Source organism: Alosa alosa, chromosome 12 (assembly GCF_017589495.1).
Source record: "Alosa alosa isolate M-15738 ecotype Scorff River chromosome 12, AALO_Geno_1.1, whole genome shotgun sequence".
Taxonomy (NCBI): domain Eukaryota; kingdom Metazoa; phylum Chordata; class Actinopteri; order Clupeiformes; family Clupeidae; genus Alosa; species Alosa alosa.
Window position 1 is genome coordinate 29,751,692 of NC_063200.1, and position 19,664 is coordinate 29,771,355.

At 47.4% G+C, this 19,664-nt stretch overlaps 1 protein-coding gene across 1 annotated transcript in view; it reads right to left on the minus strand.

Moving 5' to 3' along the window:
* Positions 1-9,899: 9,899 nt before the first annotated feature.
* The window catches only part of si:dkey-1d7.3 (transmembrane protein 132D), a 29,182-nt gene continuing 19,417 nt past the window's right edge, over positions 9,900-19,664 (minus strand). The window contains 6 exon segments of the mRNA XM_048259824.1: positions 9,900-10,660; positions 10,663-11,556; positions 13,811-14,002; positions 14,289-14,565; positions 17,376-17,587; positions 19,466-19,609. Coding sequence (XP_048115781.1) covers positions 10,187-10,660; positions 10,663-11,556; positions 13,811-14,002; positions 14,289-14,565; positions 17,376-17,587; positions 19,466-19,609 — 2,193 coding nt within the window. The 3' untranslated portion in view covers positions 9,900-10,186.

A 19,664-nucleotide genomic window follows, 5' to 3' on the forward strand; every position in this document is an offset into this window, starting at 1 on the left:
CACACACACACACACACACATAGACACAGACACACAGTCTCTCTCTCTCTCTCAAAAGTGACAAACTGATCAGGGTGATATCCTATTTAACTCGCATCAGAAAGAAGGGATAGTGAGAAGAAATGTGTGTCACACACCCACAGCTCCAGTGTGTGCCTCTGCTCTCCTGTCAGTCAGGAGGACGAGAAGAAAGAGAGAGAGAAAGGGAGGAGAGAGAAAGAAACAGAAACAGAAAGACAGAAAAGGAGAGCAAAATAGTGAGATTGAGAGAGAAAGAGAGAGAGAGGGAGGGAGAGAAGGAGAGAGGAGGCATGCTCTGTAACCAGGTAATTGGGTGTGTGAGTGACAGGCGGCGTGGCGCTCAGCGGCGCTGACGGCTGAATTTCATCATGCTCTTTCGCCGCATCATTCCCACTAATTGATAACGGTGAGAGGGAGCAAGTGGGAGTGGAGACGCAGCCTAGGGAGCGAGGAGAGGAGGCAAGGAGAGGAGAGGAGGTGAGCAGGAGAGAGACCGCGCTGTGCCACCTGACTTCTGAGGACCTCCATCTGGCCGTGACGCAGAGAATCAGGGAGAAGAAGAGAGAGAGAGAGAGAGAGAGAGAGAGAGAGAGAGAGTAGAGCCAGACATGAGGGAGAGTGTGACTGAAAGAGAGTTAGCCGGGGAGAATGGGATAAGGAGGAGAGAGGAGAGGAGGAGAGGAGAGGGCCGGTCTTTCTTCGGATCTTCAGAATTACAGAAATATGCAATCTTCACAAAATAGATGTCAAGTTTGCCCTGTCCCCATGCATTTGAGGGCAGCCGTGGCCTACTGGTTAGTGATTTGGACCTGTAACTGGAGGGTTGCCGGTTCGAACCCCGACCAGTAGGCACGGCTGAAGTGCCCTTGAGCAAGGCACCTAACCCCTCACTGCTCCCCGAGCGCCGCTGTTGTAGCAGGCAGCTCACTGTGCTGGGATTAGTGTGTGATTCACCTCACTGTGTGCTGAATGTGTTTCACTAATTCACAGATTGGGATAAATGCAGGGATCAAAAGAGTATATATGCATATACATATACTTATTTCTAGACCTTTCTTTTTCAAGTTAAATTTTCGGGGATATTTTGGCTTTTTTTGGACGGGAAAAGTGGTGACACGATGTGTGTGGGAGAGGGATGGGGAGTAGGATCTGTACACGACTCCAAGTCACACTACATACCACCCCCCCCTTGATGGAGTGTAGAGTGTAAGGAGTTAGGTGTAGGAGGGGTTGGATAAGTAACAAATGTCATATCCAACCCCCGATTATTATTATTCAGTCAAATTCTGCTTTGATCCCATTCATGCACAGCAAGCTTGTTGGATTTGACCCACACTGCTAGTAGTGCCAGAGCTTCAGAGAGGCCACACTGACAGAATAGCATTTACATCTCCATCTATTTTACATTGATCCAAGTGACCTGCAGGCGATGCCAACTCACATCATCAATTACGAAGTCAAAAGGTAACGGCGCTAAAAATCCATGAAAAAGCTGGGGTCGGAACAAGGCCCGTCCACTCAGAGCGTGTGCCAACTCTTCAGACTGAGAGGACGTGGGCTAGTGTGAGCAGCAGAGGGCACTTGTGTGATGTAGACCAAGGACAGGTTAAAGTGGACCACCTTTGTCATGACACATGTGATCTGCTGATTGACAGACCACTGAAAAGGAAGAGATGTCACTGTAGATTTATTGATTTTTTCCATTGTTTATGATACACACATGCATATTTTCATTGATAGTTTTGGTTTGTGCTTTATATCTATCTCTGAGTGCTGTTTGATGCCATCATGATGGCTTCCTTACGGCATTGTGATATTTTTATATATCTTATAAAAATTGGAGAACTCACATCTTAGAAAGGTGATTAAATGAATCAATCATACAACCTCTCTATTTCTCCCTCTCTCTCTCTATCTCCATTCCTCTCTCTCTATCTCGCTCTCTCTTTCTCACTCTGTCCTGTCTCACAGTCATCAGCCCATTATCTAAGAATACCTCCTCCGTGGTTGTCTGTGGTTGTTCAGGAGCGCTGTAGCTCCCAGGCAGTCACCTGTCACTGCCTCTCTGCGCCTGTCACCACATCAGACATCCTGAGCAGACCCCGTGCTGTGACCAACCCCTGCAACCAGCTACTTTGATCAGACAATCCAATCCACTATGATGCCTGACACCTCTCGCTCTCTACAGACACACACACACACACACACACACACACACACACACACACAGACACACACACACAAATACACACAGACACACACACAAACACATACAGACTCCCACAGACACACAAACACGAACACATACAGTACACGCACACACACACACACACACACACACACACACACACACACACACACACACAAACACATACAGACTCCCACAGACACACAAACACAAACACACACACGTGACATTCATGTCCCAACACTTTAACGTTGCCTTAACTAAAACAAGTTTCGGCATTCATTAGCATAAATGAAGTATTAATGTAAGCAATCACAATCATGCCGAGGTTAATTGGTTGGTTTAACAGCTGTATTTAATCAATGTTAGTTCAGGGCCTTGATGTAAGAAATGTCTCAATTTACTTGCCTGCTCTATTTTACCTGAGGTCCAGAGGCATTTATAAGGGTTGATTGTAACAGACTATTGACTTAGCTTCACCAGGCATTCATGTCTATGGTAAAGGGCAGCACAATATTTCTGGACAGATAACAAAAAAAATGGCAGACTCTGGATGGTCATCCTGGCCTCCCCTCACATGTGTTAGGCTTACGATCACCAAAGTACTGCTGCCAAGATAAAAAAAACATTGTTTTTTGTTCAATTTATTCATCTTCTTTGAGTATCAAAATGACATTTGTGCTGGAACATCTTGATTTTTCAGGAGGCCTTTTGTTACAGCTGGACTTATTTGTAAGTGTGTGTGAGCTCTGCTGCTGTGAGTGTATTGGCTGTGGGTTTGGGGGGACTGGGCGCATAATGAACTTACTGCTCTCTCTGCTCACCCCACTGCTGCCTCGCTCCTGTCTTAACCAGAAAAGTGCCAATAGCAGTCCACTACAAAGAACAGGAGAGAGCTAAGGTCCAACGATTCCATTACTGAAGGGCAGCTCGTAGAGCTAAATGAAAAAAAAGGGGCAACTTCGGTGTTTAAGGCCTTGGCGGCTGCAGTATTGGATTAGAGGTAGAAAGAAAGAGAGTGCGATGGAGAGAGAAAGAGAGAGAGAGAAGGAGAGATGGAGAGAAGGAGAGGAGGGCAGAGGGCCAAAAGAAACATGTGGGGGTGGGGAGGACCTGTCCTATCAGAGGATTTTCAGCCATGGCTCATTGATTGACACATGGCCCACTGGACTTTGCTGGGTCAGGAGCAGGACTGCAGGGCCAGGCTAATGGTGCTTCATGAGGCTGACCGCAGTGGAATAGTGAGTGAGCTGGGAGCCAGTCACACACACACACACACACACACACACTCACCCTCAGGGAAGGATGAAATCCCACTGACACTCACCAGGCAGGGTGGAGGTGGGCGCATTCAGTCTGATGGGGAATGGGACACAGAGAGAGAGAGACAGAGAGAGAGGGGGGCATAGAGAGGGAGGATGAGAGAGGCTGTTGAGTTGGCCATTGATTTGCCCATTACAGGATGAGACCAAGGGGGGCCCTTGTCCCTGGCTGTCTCACGTGAGACAATCTTTAGTGCTGGACACAATGGGAGTGCTATGGGGAGTGGGGACGGAGGGGTCGTATTTCATGTCCAAGTGGAAATGGCCCTAATGGGAGTATCGGTGAATGGATGCATCACAGGCGACAGGGGATAAATCAGCCGAGCACCGCTACATGCACTGAGAGAAGCCCTCGCCATATGGGGCATGGACAGGGAGTGAGGGAACGAGGGAGCAAGACAGTGAGAGAGAGAGAAAAGGAGTGAGAGAGAGAGAGAGAGGGAAAAGGGAAAGAAAGAGAGGGGGAAAGGGTGTCTGCTGTTATAGCAGAGAGGATTTGAGAGAGGTCAAACTGATTGACCTTGTTATGGGCAGGCTGACATGTGTGACGGGTGTCGGTCAAATTGGGCCTGGCAGCATTAAAAACCACTGAGGAAAATGATTTATGGAGGACAAAAAGAGGCCTTTCCTGAAGCATGGGGCTTGTCAGAGCCGAGTGAGGAGGATGAACTGTGATGGATAGATGGCTGCCTGGCCAGTCGTTCACATGTGCCACCGCTTAAACCGGCCGCTCGGCACGGCGCGCCGACACGCGTCACTCACTCACACACACACACACACACACAGGCAAAGTCAAACGAGTCATGTTGCCGGGGCCGACTTGAAAGAGTTTCGTCGACAGCGCGGTTGTGTCAACACAGCCACACCTGTCAAAGCCTCAACTCCCCCCTGAACCACCCTCCACCCACCTCCGCCTCCCCCGCGTCTCCCCTAAACTCCTCAACCCCATTCGCTGTCGGCACCCTCCTTACCAGCACCCCTGCTGTCACAAACATACCCCTCCCAGCGAGGGGCCCGCGTTTCATGTGACAGCTTTTAATTCCTCGCTTGATCTCGGTGGTTGCCGCACCATTTTCGGGCTCTTCTCACGAACACAGCTTACCTGGGAATCATGAAAAGAGCTTTTACAAGCAGATACGCTTTTGACAAAGCCCGTCTTTAAAAACACAATTAACGGGGAAACAAACATTTCTCTGTCAAAATGGCTGACAATTAGATGTCTGTGTGTATGTGTGTGTGTGTGTGTGTGTGTGTGTGTGTGTGTGTGTGTCCTGTTTATGCCTACAAGAATACAAGCTGCCGGAGACGGGAGGGCTGAGACAAGCACCCAAGCCAAAAACAAACAAAATTAGTCCATCTCCTGCCCTCCCCTGCTATCTCTGTCCTATTTTCTCTCAGGCAAGGAAGTGTTTGCCAAAGCCTTGTGCCAGTTGCCCTGTGGTTTAGCCTTTAAACTGGATTAAAATACTGGGCAGACACAGGCAAGGGGATGGGAGGGGGCGAGAGGGACAGAGTTAAGGGAAGGGCACCAGAGGCAGATAGTCAAGGGGGCAAATCACAATGTTGGAGACAAGCAGTGCAGTCGACACGTGTGAGACAGACAGAAAGAAATGGGGTTGTGTAAGGAAGGACAGAGCAAAACGGAGGAAAAGTGGAAAAGTGGATTACAATGGAAAACAAATAGCAATAAAAAACAAAGATGAAAAGAATAGAGGTGAAAGACAGATAAGGAGGGAGGGGAAAAAACATTGTGACAATATACTGTATACAGTGTGTGTGTGTGTGTGTGTGTGTGTGTGTGTGTGTGTGTGTGTGTGTGTGTGTGTGTGTGTGTGTGTGCATCAACACAAGTGTGTGTAGGAGGCAGCTCGGGTCCTCCATCAGTGTGACAGCGTTCCTTGGCACAGTGAGGAGAAATAACTGGCTGTCTGAGATCAAAAGGATAAAGAACACAAGATGCACTCACAAGACGCCCGAACGGCAGACAGCCTCCAAATAAATACTGCAGCCTGCTATAGACGATTTGTCCAAATATGTTCCTCCTCCGAACAAAGAGAACCAATTTCCATCTCTCCTGAAGGAGTCCGCTCTCTTTCTCTCGTTCTCTTTTTTCCTTGTTCCCTCCCTCCCCCTTGTTTACCATCACACCCTCTCTCACCGCTCAGCTTGCCCTGCCGTTGACTGCCCCCTGAGGTCACTGCACTTCCAATCTCCGCTCCGACATCCCTGTGGTGCCCCATGCAGTGTATGGAGATGCACAGGGAATATTTTTGCTTTTAATTCCCTGCATTAATTCACTGATTTCATTTACAAACAGAGTAAAACCACACATGCAGTTGGGCTACTTCAAGACCAGCACCTACAGGGTTAATTTAGTGGTTATTTGGTGACAGTTCCACAGTTTTTTTTTATTTTTTATTTAGGAATAACTCAAGGAGGAGATGCAATTTATGACTGCAATAGCAAGCTTTGGCAACACATGTGTCACCCATTGATTCTGTTTTGGTTTGCCAGAAGCTTAAAATTTGTCAATGAGGGACTCACTGCAGTCATGTGTGGTATATAATATATATATATATATATATATAGTTTAAGGATTGAGTCTAAAAACAAATTGCGTTGCAGTCGACCAATGAAACAGCACCATGAGGTTGCACAGTTTCCAGTAGATTAGAACAAAAGCCTTCAAACATTAACCCTTTTTTAATCTGGCAAGGGACAACAAATCCTTGTTTTGAGCTGATGAGGGTCATGCTGTCCAGAACCCCCGTCCCCCGTCCCCCAAAAGCTCCCTGATGAGAGAGAGCCAAAGGGGAAGCCTCTGATAGCAGGCTGACTAAGAGGGTACACGTGAGGGGAGACAGCGCTAAGGCATCCCCTTCCATTAAACCTGTAGTGTCCATTGGAGTTACTGTTCAGTCCCTGTTCAGTTCGACTAGCATTGCTTTCCTGAGGAAATGCTGTAAATGTTTTGCATTAATCTATGTATAAATAGACGAATGGGCATGAGAGTACAGTCAAAGTCTACATCTGACATGGTTGGAAATGCAAAATTGTTGGAAATGTAAACAAAATAATAATTTGGATAAATAGTTGAAATCTGTTAAATTAAGAATGGATAAACATGTCCTCAAGTATTCCTTTCTATTAAACACGGCTTAGCTTTCAGGTGATCAGGTGGCAATTTTCAGGACCATGCATTACGTATTGTGTAGCATGCATGAACAGCTATCGATACCTGTTCCTGACTAGTTATATAGTCTAATGGTGAATGCCTCTGATTGGCTGGAATGGTTATACCTGTGACGCATAAGGATGTAAAATGTAGTGCATTGTTGAACGTGAAGTAAAGAAGCGGGCTGTTGCCTTGTTCATGAATAGTGTGCTGGTCTCTGATATTTTCCACCATGCCAATAACACTACATACTGAGATAGTGGAAAACATTTTCTTTACTGCAGAATTACGTTGCCAAAAACTATATCCTATATCTTTCAAGGATTTGATTATAAACTGTTTTTTTTACCTGCAGACATAACATTTCTTAATGTTGATGCCCATGTGTTCAGCTCAGTTTCCAAAAACTTATCAGACCTAACAGACCATCTACATGTAATGGAAGTCAGTGTAATGCCCTCAAGAGCAAACACAGGGAATTCACTCAAAGATAAGACCTCAATCCTGACGGGTTGGAGGGATGTTGTCAGACATGATTGCTACAGCTCCGAGCAACAGAGCAATGGGGCGTCTATTTCATTTTTTTTTTCTTAAAAAAAAAAAAAAAAAAAAAAAAACAACACCAGAGTGTTGGTTCAGTGGTTCGACACAGAACAGGAGAAGGGCCTAGCGGTCTGAAATTTTAATGAGCCCACATCAATTGCTGTTCAACCAAATTGCATTCCACTCCAATTCGCGACAGGAAAATCCACACCAGCATGAACAAGACAAATAAAGTATTTTTCCTCTAGAGTCGGTACCGCTGTGATAGAGATAAAAACAGGGAGAGAGAGGGAGAGAGAGAGAGAGGACCACAGCCTATTGACAGTAAGCCCAGGGAGAGGGAGAGGCTGGGTGTAGACTGTATCACTGGGCCAAGTACTTGTGGCCCACATCACAGCACGTGGGCCCCTGCTAATACAGTACATGTTAATCCCCCCACACACAATGACCTCAATCCGTTAAATGTGTCAATATATTAGCTGATGCTCCAGATTATGGGGTCACTGCAATGATAGCGTCGGCTGAGCTATGTCTTTCACTATGTTGTTCAAAAATGAATATAAATGGATTGACGTAGGCTGGACCGCGCCTGGGTGCACATCCCCCCACACACACACACACACTCTGTCGTTATTTTTGCCACAAAGTAGACTTTGACTTTGTAGACTTTAGTTGATGAAAGAAGTGACCATATGGTCAAGAAAAACCCCTGCAGGACCATGTTTGAATTTCTGTATCTCTCCATCCTGCTCCAAAACTAAATGATTTCATACAGCTGTGTCCCTCTGCTCTGCCCACAACTAACTGTAAGGGTGCACTCCCTAATTGGATAAAGATGGAAATCTTTTTCAGTGCTCTCTATAATGCAAAATGGTCAGGCATTAGCTTCTAATATGCAGAAATGTGACATAACATTTTTGATAATGTCCTTGAGTTCTTCACAATGGTGCATTGGTTTGCATCAGAGCCGTCTCTGGTTTGCATTCATACTCAAATTCTGAAATGGAATACAGGACATCTGTGGGCAGGATTCTTTTTGACAGCCAGGGGGTGAAAGAGCAGCGCTACATTCTGAACAACGACGGCAAACACATCCGAGGTATGGCGCCTTCAGGGGAGCCTGCACAGAAACGCAAGGAAAAAAATAATAATTCTGCAGAAAGTGTCTGGTCAGAATGAAAGAGATGGGGCACAGCAGTTTACCAATTTATTCATTTTTGCTTTGAATCCATCAATGCCACTTTTGAAGCTCAGAACATCAGATTATCTAGGTAGCTGCTACAATTTTTTTCTCTCTCTCTCCCTCTCTCTATCTCTCGCTTTACTCCTTATGCTCGGAGGCAATTTAAAGACAGGCTTCTGCTGCGGCTGTCTGGGAGAGAGATCTATCTGGGCCTGTTGCACTCTGGGGGAGGTAGAGGTGCGGGCGGCCATTTCGGCTCCAGCGTGGCTTCTATCGGCTAACAGGGAAGGGAGCACTGTGGAGATTTCCCCCTTTCTCTCCCTCCCTCTCTCTCTCTCTGCATTCCAACTGTTTGTATGGGACTGACTGACATGCAGGTCCCCAGTGAGTTCACAGCCCAGATAAGGACTCGTGAAGCTGGGGCTTCAATCAGGGGAACCTCAGCGCTGCTACGGTTGGAGGAGGAAATTGTCGGAAAGAAAATATGACAGTGCAGCTTTGAGTTTTCAGATCCTTGCAGATCGACACTTTCAAATTGAGATTTCCTGGCTTCTGGTAACCATGGGTAAAACTGAAAAGAAAATCTGCGGATGCTTTTGAAAAAAGGTCGGTATGCTCAATCTTTTCTAAGATAAAACATACTGGTGGTTAAGTGGCGGGCAGAGAGAGACAGAGTGGCCACGGTTAAGATGCACGTGTCATCGCAGCTTGACAGATACATCTCCTGACCTTTTGTGATTAAAAAAAGACCACATGGAAAGATGAAGTTGTCTTACAGGTTTATTGGTTCAGGCAGGGGATGCAAGAGCGGGTTCCGTTTGTTTATGCACACAGGGGCTGATTATCCCCCCCCCCCCCTGCCATAATAAAGCAAAAAATACACTGTGACTGCCTACCCACAGCCAGGAAGCACCCTCATTTCCATACAGCATTAGAACTCCTGTGGTGAGGAAAATGTCACGCCTCATGAATTCAAAACTTTCTTTTGAAACATTTTTCTGATTTTTTTTTTGTTCCCTGGGTGATGTCATTTTAGCAAGGAGAAAGGACATTATTTAACAAAAGGTGAATATCCACAGAATATTAATCTTATCAACATTACACATAAAATTCAATTCATATCTATATGCATTTACATTCCATATTGACAGAAACATGCAAGGATACTTTCGTAACAAGCATATACATATAAATGATTAATCTCATATTTTCTCTCATTATAAACTCTAAGGTTTAGTGCTAAAAAATGTACAAAATATGAAATAAATAAAACACATATAAAACTGTGCGGTGGAACTATTGTAGCGTTTGCATTTCTTATTTACAGTCCAACTCTCCCACTCCAGCTTCTGCTTGCCTGTCTCTAGCTCTAACCTCATTTAATTAGTGATGGAACACAGTTTGCATAGATGAGTGTAGAGTAGACACACACACACGCACACACGCACGCACAGACACGCACACACACGCACACACACACACACACACACACACACACACACACACACACACACACACACACACACACACACAGGGACCCTTGAGGTATTCTGAAGACTTTTGTAATACTATCAAATACAGAAAGTTTCAATGTGTAGGCTCCCACATAAAACATTAAGAAAACAATTACACTCAACAGAGATAGTGATCAGTGTCTCCATAGTCTTTAATCACACACACACACACACACACACACAAAGCCCTTAAATATCCTCTATCCCTGGATGTGTGGTTTGGCGGTGGGGTACGGGATGTCAGGGAGGGGCCCCCCTTTCGGCTCGTCGTAGTTGGCCACGGGCGCGGCCCAGCTGACCTCCATGCCGTTCCTCTTGAGCGCTGCCAGGTGTTTGATGTCCAGCGTGGTGAAGGTGGTGAACTGGACCTGGTTCCTCTTGCTGGTGGGCGAGTGCAGGGGCTCGGTGCGCACCGGCTTGGCCAGCAGCGTGGCCGAGCGGCTGGTCACGGAGTCCGTCCAGCAGGGCTGCGTGCTGCTCCGGCGGCCCAGGGTGGCGGTCCGCTCGGGGGGCGGTGGCATGCTGTTGCCGGGGGGCGCCTCCATGGGCTGGTGGTGGTGGTGGTGGTGGTGGTGGTGTTGGCGGCTCCGGGTGAGGGTGGCCCTGGCAGGCCTGCCTGGCGACGGTGACGGCTGCGGGAGGCGGCGGCGCGGGAAGCCTGCCCGGGTCCGAGGACGTGCTCAGCCGGACCCAGTGGTGGCGGTGCTCGTCGGCGGGTCCTGCGTCTGCACGGGCGTCTTCTTGCCGTGCGAGCGCAGCCCGTAGGTGGCGCAGTTGAGCAGGAAGCCCAGGATGGCCAGGCAGGAGACACCCACCAGCGCGTAGATGCAGATCTCCAGGTCACTGAAGGCCACGCCGAACGCACGGATCAGGTCACTGCTCTCCACCGCTGGGGGCTCCTCGGTGGGCGTCCCCCCCTCCTCCTCCTTGGGCACCTCGGCCACCTTCTTCCTGAACATGTCCCGCTGAGACGGTCCATCGGGACCGAAGTGAGAGATGGAGTTCATCAGCAGGTTGCCCATCTCTTTCCTGACCCCACTGCCTTGCCCCTGCATGGACACCGTGGTGGTGGAGCCGATGGTCTGCGCGGTGGAGATGGCCACTTCACCCATGGCCTCCTGGAGGGTGGAGGTGGTGCTCAGCTCTCTGACCCTGGAATCGCGTAGCACGGCCTGGGTGTAGACGTCCAGAGGCACGGCCCTTGGGGAGGTGAGCGCCTGCTTGACCTCTCGCTCGGGCAGCTTGGCATCGCCGCCAGGCTCTCCAGCCGCCACTCTACCCGTTCCGCTCCCCGTCTTTCCCGTGGCCTCGGTGCCCCCCTCCTCGTCCGGTGGCAGGAGCTTGACCCGCACGGCGCCGCTGCCCACCGCCAGCTTGCTCTTACGCTTGGACTTCTGGCACGCCTCGCAGATGCCCAGCTCGACCCGCAGCAGTGACCCCTGGCCGTCGCCCTCCGCCACGGCCGAAAGCTGTGGGTGCGGGCCCTGGCGCACGGTCGCCACACTCTCGTCTAGCGAACTCGCGCTCAGGGTGTAGCCGCTCGGGTCGAAGAGGTCGAGGGAGGTCAAGGAGCCGTCGCTGAATTGCACCCAGGGGCTGATGAGCGCTTCCTGAAAAGACAGTGGGAGAGGAGGATAGGAGAGGAGAAGAGAGGAAAGGAGAGGAGAGGAGAAGAGAGGAAAGGAGAGGAGAGGAGAAGAGAGGAGAGGAGAAGAGAGGAAAGGAGAGGAGAGGAGAAAAGAGGAGAGGAGATGTAAGGAGAGGATAGGAAAGGAGAGGAGATGTGAGGAGATGTGAGGAGAGGAGAGAGAGGAGAGGAGAGGAGAGGAGAAGAGAGGTGAGGAGAAGAGAGGTGAGGAGAGGAGAGGCACATTGGAACACTGTCTGTGAATAAAGTCTGCATCCATAATACATCACAGGTACACGGCTAATGCATTATGAATTGAAGTGGGAGATTCTTCTCATCTTGCTGCAGGTAACAATGAAGAGAGAAACAAGACAGTGTAACCTCTGCTTGTAAAACATTACGTTTTTACTGTCAGAATGCATGACGAGGCCAATCCTCTCTCTGAGGCACTACAAACCTGATTGCTGATTTCAAACTGATTTTATAAAGACATGCTTAGTCATCAAGGACTTATTGCTTTTGACTGTTTTTATGTTGTTTTTTTTGGGGAAGGTTTGCAAAAGTTGTTATAAAGTTCACGAGGGAAGTTTCTGTGACACACAATTGTCTGAAAGCAGGCTTGAGTCTGTCCAGGAAGACATGGCCACCTGTTATTGGCCGAATGCTGACTGGACAGTAATCCTACAGATCATTTCCTCCTAATCAAATCCTGCCGGCACTGATGCACAGCAAAACAGAGAGAGGCTGCCTAGGCTGTCGGAACAACAGGAAATGACTGTTAATCTCTGCGTAATTAGCTCTCAGTATACTCTGCCATACGCTCAGCCCCACACGAGAAACAAGCATTTGCACACACACACACACATACACACACACACACACACACTCAAACACACATACTCTCTCACACACACACACATACACACACACACACATACACACACACACACACACAAACACACACACTCACACACACACACGCACACACACACACACAAACACACGCATGCATGCACACCCACCCAGGCACCCACACACAGAAAACACAGCTGCAACTCAATTCAACATATAAATATGAAATACTATAGAAAGTAGCAGTGGTGGCAATAGTGCAGAAAGTGTTTGAGATGACAAAGGTACTGATGATGGTGATGGCCCAGATGATGGTGATGAGCATAATGGTGATGATAGTTGTAGGGGTGATGAGGACGTTTGCCCAGGCTGTGATGGTGGTCACAATGATTGCCGTGATGATAAGGGGAACAGTGGGGTGCAGGAAGCAGAGAGCTCACACCCACCCAGGCACCCACACACACACACAAAGGAAGAAGAAAAAAAAGAAAACACAGCTGCAACTCAATTCAACTCCAGGGATCAATATTTATGTATTAAAAAATCAATTTGACCGAGACACCAGAGGGGACCAGCGCACAGTAATTACTACCACACGTTGTATTACAAACTCCGCACCACCACGAGCTACACCCCCGCTGTACGCTCCACGCTCCGCTGCAGCCACCGGCTGTCCCATGCTCCGAGGTGAAATGCATTATGCATTAACCAGAGCCATCGCATAAACAAATAGGCCTCGCTCGCCGGGCTCTAATAGCCTGGCATCGACTGGGCCCGGCTCAGGGGCCGGCCATATTGTCCCGCTGATCCGAATCGGCTGTCATCTTTTGAGAAAGGGATTTGAGCGGGTCCTCGGTCACAGGGAACGTGGCCACTCCTGCATTAATCTCGGAGGCTTGTTTTATCAAGTGACAGCGGGAAGCTTTGCCGTGACACACAGACAAGCTTTGGGACAGGACTCGATGCTTTAGTGCCAAGCACTGCATGGAGACTGGGCTGTTGTTGTTGTTGTTTGTTGTTGTCCCCCTCCCCGATGTATCACAGTAAACGCCTGTTTATTTTTGCCACACTGGGCACCTGAGAGGCCCTCTTTTAGGCCATCTGCACCAACATGTTCCATCTCCATGCAGGGTTTGATTTGGAAGCTATATCCACAAGAGATTATGGTTTTTTTTTTGCTATCCTAAACTGGGTCACTCTTCATGTGTCAAAAAGCAATTGTTTATATTCATTTTGTGTGAATAAATGGAACAATATTTGGGTCTCTCTAAAACATTGATGAAACACTATTGAAATAAAAAAATATGTCATCATATTGCTAAATGCGGTACAGCAACATGGGCGTATGGGAGTGTACTTAGTGGGCTGTGGTGGAGGAGACGCACCTGTTTGGGGCTCTGCATGAGTTCCTGTGTGGTAGCCGTGGCGACGATGGCCCTGTTGCTCCCGGGGCTGAGCTGCAGGTTGAGGGAGAGGCCAGAGACCAGCTGCACCCCCAGCTCTGTAATGGACACTTTATCGTCCAGGACCCGCACCATCCTCTCGGCCAGCACCGAGTCCGACAGGGGAGACATCACCTGCTCAACACACACACACACACACACACACACACACACACACACACACACACACACACACACACACACACACACATGCTTAACCCAAACTGTAGGCTTCCATATTATAAAACACCATAACCAATACATACACACAAACATGCACGACCACACACTATCATATATCACTATCACTATCATATACATGATAAGAATATAAAACACACACACACACACACACACACACACACACACACACACACACACACACACACAGACACTCACACACACACACACTATCACGTACCTGTACAGTGGTCACTCCCACGGATCTCCCGGCCAGCACAGTGTCTGCCTGCAGCCGTGCCACTGAAGCGTCGGCCACACGCATAGAGCCCTGGACCAGCCGCGTCACATCCACCTGCCAGTCCGGCCCCAAGAAGTAGGCCGGAGGGTTAACCACTGACCCAGATGTGGGGTCATCGCCATCGGCCAGGAAGGGCGTGAGCACGCGGATGCGCGCGTGCTGGTACTGCAGCATGCAGCCGCGGCCCTTGCGGTCCTCCTCTTCCTCGCTGTCGGATCTGAGGAGGAGGAAGATGAAGATGAAATAGTGGTGAGTGTGCCGTGACAAATCAGCAGAGAAGCATTATGAGTCGTCTGTACTACTGTATGCTGTTTAATTTATTTATGCTATTTTACTTACTTAACATTTTTACATCATGGGACTTTCCTGAAAATATTGAGCGCAAAAGTTCATCTCAAAACAAAGCATGAAAATCTCAAGCCTTTGATGATAATTTTGATATCACAGATGAATAGAGACCCAGCCAGACCAATAGTATGAAAAATCAGGAACAGAGTTTATTTACAATGATGCACAATATTGGAATCTTGGACATAATGTTCTATTCCACTTTCTCTCACCTTCAAAGCATGAAAACCCACTCTAGCCTAACCTACAGCAGATATATAAACACTAGTTTTCTTTTTGGTTAGTATGTCTTTTGACAAAAATACAGCATCATAACGCCTTCATTTCCTTTAGGATTGGGCAGGATATTAAAAATGGAATGCCCTGAGGCAGATGGCTGTTTTATCAGGCGCATGCTTAGATTCCAAATTTGCTGAAATAGCCAGTTCTGTCTTTCTGCTCCTGAGCTGTCCTACAAATGCTTGTGACACGTGAGCAATGTTGCTGGCGTCGAGAAAAAAAAATGAACCGGTCGCTGAAAAAGCAGCGGAAATGTCCAAGGAAAAGCCACTGATCATGGTACTGTTGAGCTCCTGGATTACTAGGCCTTACACTGACCCATAACAGTCAGGAATAGGAAGTGTAAGCTTTGATGATTACAACAATATAAGTCGATGGGGGAGAAAATCCCGTCCGTCCATTGTGAGAATCAACTTCAAGGGGGTTAAATCCCACAGGCTTGAGGACATGTCACCACGCTAGGTCAACTGTAAGACCATTTAGAGACCGTTTATCACAGCAGATATGTATTACCCTGGAGGAAAGTTCTTGTAAACAAGCATGCAGTACACGACACAAACACCCACCCACCCACCCACCTCACAGCCTTCAAAGCGCCCCAACTATGGATCTCTGAGGCGGGGATAAAAACTGTGGCTTCTCCTGGCCCTGGTCCCTGTGATTAAAAGCAATGGATGATCATTTCCTCTTTACTTTCTGATCACGGTCAATAAAATCACTGATCTTTTAACCCTTGAACCCTGTGATCAAACGCGCATTAGTGGCCCTCCATATTTTGTATTAATTTCCATTCAGATTAGGGCTGTTGGTAAACTGAGGGGGAGGTTTAGAGGCAGGATGAACATGCATAAATAAGGGATTTTAGGAGCTGTTGTTGAACATGATTCATAAGCATACGTAGTGCAGAACCACACTGATCCACATCGTGCAGATCTTTAAATAAAGCATTACGTGGAAACTATCCAAAACTGGACACACAAGCATTAAGCTTTAGTTATATCCTGCACTTGTATTCAGGGGGCAAAAAGGAGAGAGATGTTACGAGCCAGAAGCGATCTTCAAACTTGGTTGAGCCTTATCATCTATACTCATTTTTCACAAACGACTGTTTCATATGAATCATTAAATGGCGGTATTGGAACATATGACAGTGCATTACTCGAATCCATATCTTGTAAGGACATCTGAAAAAGTGGGATATATTAAAACATTCATCATATCACATAACATCCTAAAATAGAATGGGTTCCCCCTCTCTGTTTTAGAGATGTGCCTTTCTGGGATTGATGCTATTTCATATTTCATGTCACTGCCAGAACTGATCAAAAGAAGGAAAGTGTGATTAATTTTCCTCACAGATTACCTCTGTGATCTCCGAACATGACTCGCTTTACTGAGCACGACACCAAAATGTCCTGTATAAATAGTTGAAGTGATGATGCGTAATCTTAATTAAACGACCCTTGAGTAAAATCACCCTTCAGGACATACCTAAATCACTTAGTGTATCAGCAGCTCGGTAATGAATGAGTAATGAAAGTACTCTACTTCAGCTGAATCTATTAACTGGCATACGCTGCTTGACTCATACATATGCACAGCTTCAGGTTGGCAGCAAATGCAACCCCCCCCTCCTCAAAAAAAAACTCACAAGTCAAATGGAATAGTTGCTCTTAAATGCACACTGCAGGTTGTCATTTCAAATTAGCGATGAAAACATCAAAACAGTACTACTGATAAATAGACAAATTGCTGAGTAAATACTAATTTTATGATCTGCACACTGACAATCTAGAGGCGCTAATTGAAGTGAACGTCTTGGTGCTCTTTGTGTTTGAAAGTACGGGCAGGAACAAGATTAAATCAGTGGACGAGGGGGGAAATTAAATGGATCTGTAATTAAAACACACTGTAGGCTCCTGTCCTCAAATGATCTGGCCAAATATTTCTGGGATAGTCCAACTTAGGAGACTTTACAGATAGTTGGCTGAAATTAAAGTTCAGAGTTTCAACATCACCTTAACCCAGTGGTTCTCAAAGTGTGGGGCGGGCCCTACTAGTGGGGAATAGAGACATGACAGATGGGGCTTTTCTTTTCTGACAAGGAAGATCATAGATTCAAAACAAAATAGCCACACAAACATAGGAGTAGTGAACAGGTCGACATAAAAATTTAAAAAACATCTGATCCGGTGGAGCCAAAATGCATTGAAATGCATGAAAATGCATGAAAATTCCTCACCTCTAAAGTGGGGAATGATAGAAAAAGTTTGAGAACCACTGCCTTAACCAAAACCCAATCCCTAAACGTAACCAAAAGCTGTTAACAGAGTGTCAACGGGTTAATTTGGTTGTAGTTTTAGATAGAGACCATCCAAATAAAGTGTCAAGTCTGCTTACCTCCTCTGGCTGACTGCTGAGACAGGCACCCTCCAGCCCTTGATCTGGTTGAGCTCGGAGTCGGACAGCTCGATGTGCAGCGGCAGGCGGGGCATCCACACGCTCACCTCCAGCTGGGCGCTCAGGTAGCTGTAGGTGAAGTTGACCAGCATCTGGACGCGCCCGCCCGTCTCCTTCCCGTCCATGTAGACGAAATCGCATCTCTCGGACACCTGAGGAAAAAAAAGGACAAAAAAAAGTGTTGCAAGTGTTATGCCCAGAGGTCATTTACCCAATGCCAAGCTTTTCATAAAAAAATGTTGCTGAATAAATGCATAGGAAACTAAACGAGAGTGGAGGTGACCTTGACGGGGAGGTGAAAGGGCCGCGGAGCAGAGAGCATCTGCAAACAGCACTCTGCTCCAGGTCTCTGAAGCTTAATGGAAAACAAGGAGGATGTTTGAACGTGCTTTAATTAAGAGAGTAAACTTCACGGCGGCAGCAGCGGCAGGATTTGTTAGTGCTGTCAGGACCCAGAATTAGACAAGCGGAGAGAGAGTGTGAGTGAGTGAGTGAGTGTGAGAGACAGAGAGAGGATGAGAGAGAGAGAGAGAGAGAGAGAGAGATGAAGAGAGAGGGAGGCATAGAATGGAACCATGTTATCTCTCCCACAGAGTCTGGCAAGTTTATGCTAATCTGAGAGATGAAGGGAGGGAAGGAGGGAGGGAGCGAGGGAGAGGTGGAGGGGAGGTGATGCTCAGGCGCGATATCCAATGTGTCATTTTTGTAATCCGTCTCTGATGGCTGCTGTCTGCGACCGTGCCGTGCTCCAGTGATCATACTACATGCCCCCGAAGCGGCGGATGCGTGCGCTGGGCCCCCTCAGTCACAGCAATCATTAAAACTCCATTAGCTCTCACCCGCCATTATCACCCACCTCCTGCACAGGTACACTCCTATTTATGAGGGGGGTGTGTGTGTGTGTGTGTGCGTGAGTGTGTGTGTGTGTGTGTGTGTGTGTGTGTGTGTGTGTGTGTGTGTGTGAGAGAGAATGTGTGTGTGTGTGTGTTTATGTGCGCGTGTGTGTTTGTGTGTGTGTGAGAATGTGTGTGTAAGGTGTTAAAGAGCGCACTATGGAAACAAAGTACTAACTTTGTTGTACATTGCCTGTGGCAACCTGGCTAGTGGATTTTCAGAGATAAGTCGTTGTGATGAATCTGATGGTAAGAACTATACACGTCCCTAGACTATTACAAATATTCACTGGGTGCGTGACTCTGTGGGTGTGTGTGTGTGTGTGTGTGTGTGTGTGTGTGTGTGTGTGTGTGTGTGTGTGTGTTAGTGCGCATGTGTCCGAGCAGGTCAATTCCCAGTGCAGTAATGCACAGATATCGTCTCCTGAGGGCACTCCATAAAAGAAATGATTTCTGCAACTGTGGTGAAAATTGATCCCCTACAATGACCCGTTTAGATGTGCTAAAGCTCCTCTGAAAGGGGTCAGTGGCCAGGAGAGCCAAAGCCTGTGGGAATGATCCAATAATAACTGGATAAACTTAGCCACTGCTCTTAACAGACATGCAAATAAAAGCCTGTGTGACCGGAACGGCCGGTGGAGAGTGCGGGTTAGCCATCTTCAGCCACAGGCTTTTTTTTTTTAGGCTTTTAGAGAGTTCTTTCCAGACTCTCGCTGTATTTAAATAATACATTTCCCATTTCATTTGATTGTAGACCTCTCTCTCAGAATATTTCATATTTTTATTTGATCTATTTCTTAATATAGACTTTATATTTTATTCTTGCCTTTCTTTTCCTCTTTCCCTTTCCTTCTATCCTCACATTCCCTTCACACCTTTTCACCCTTCCTCCAAAACATCTCTGTGTCGTTTATCCCTATGAGTGTGGGTGTGTGTGAGAGAGTGCATCTGCCTGTATTCTGGACAGCTGTGACTTATTGTGTACTGTTAGTCCTGCAGTCCTGGACCCTTAAAGCTGCAGTTGGCAAGTCTGACAGATTGAGGGGACTTATTGTCCTTCATATTAGCTAGAGTGACACTTTTTTGCTCGTTCTTGGTATGAGTGGCCCCTTAGATATGTGTGGTGGTCCTATGTACCTTGAGGATGTCTGTGTCAGCGGACTGGCAGCTGGTGGAGTTGGTGATGTCCGTGACGGAGCCGTCTGCCTCCACTGCCAGGAGGGCCACAGGAATGGACACCCTCTTCCCCGTCAAGACGGCCGTGTTCAGGAGCTCCGTGTCCTGGAGGTAGAGAGAACGTGTCCCAGAGAACATGTAAGAAATGTAACACACACAC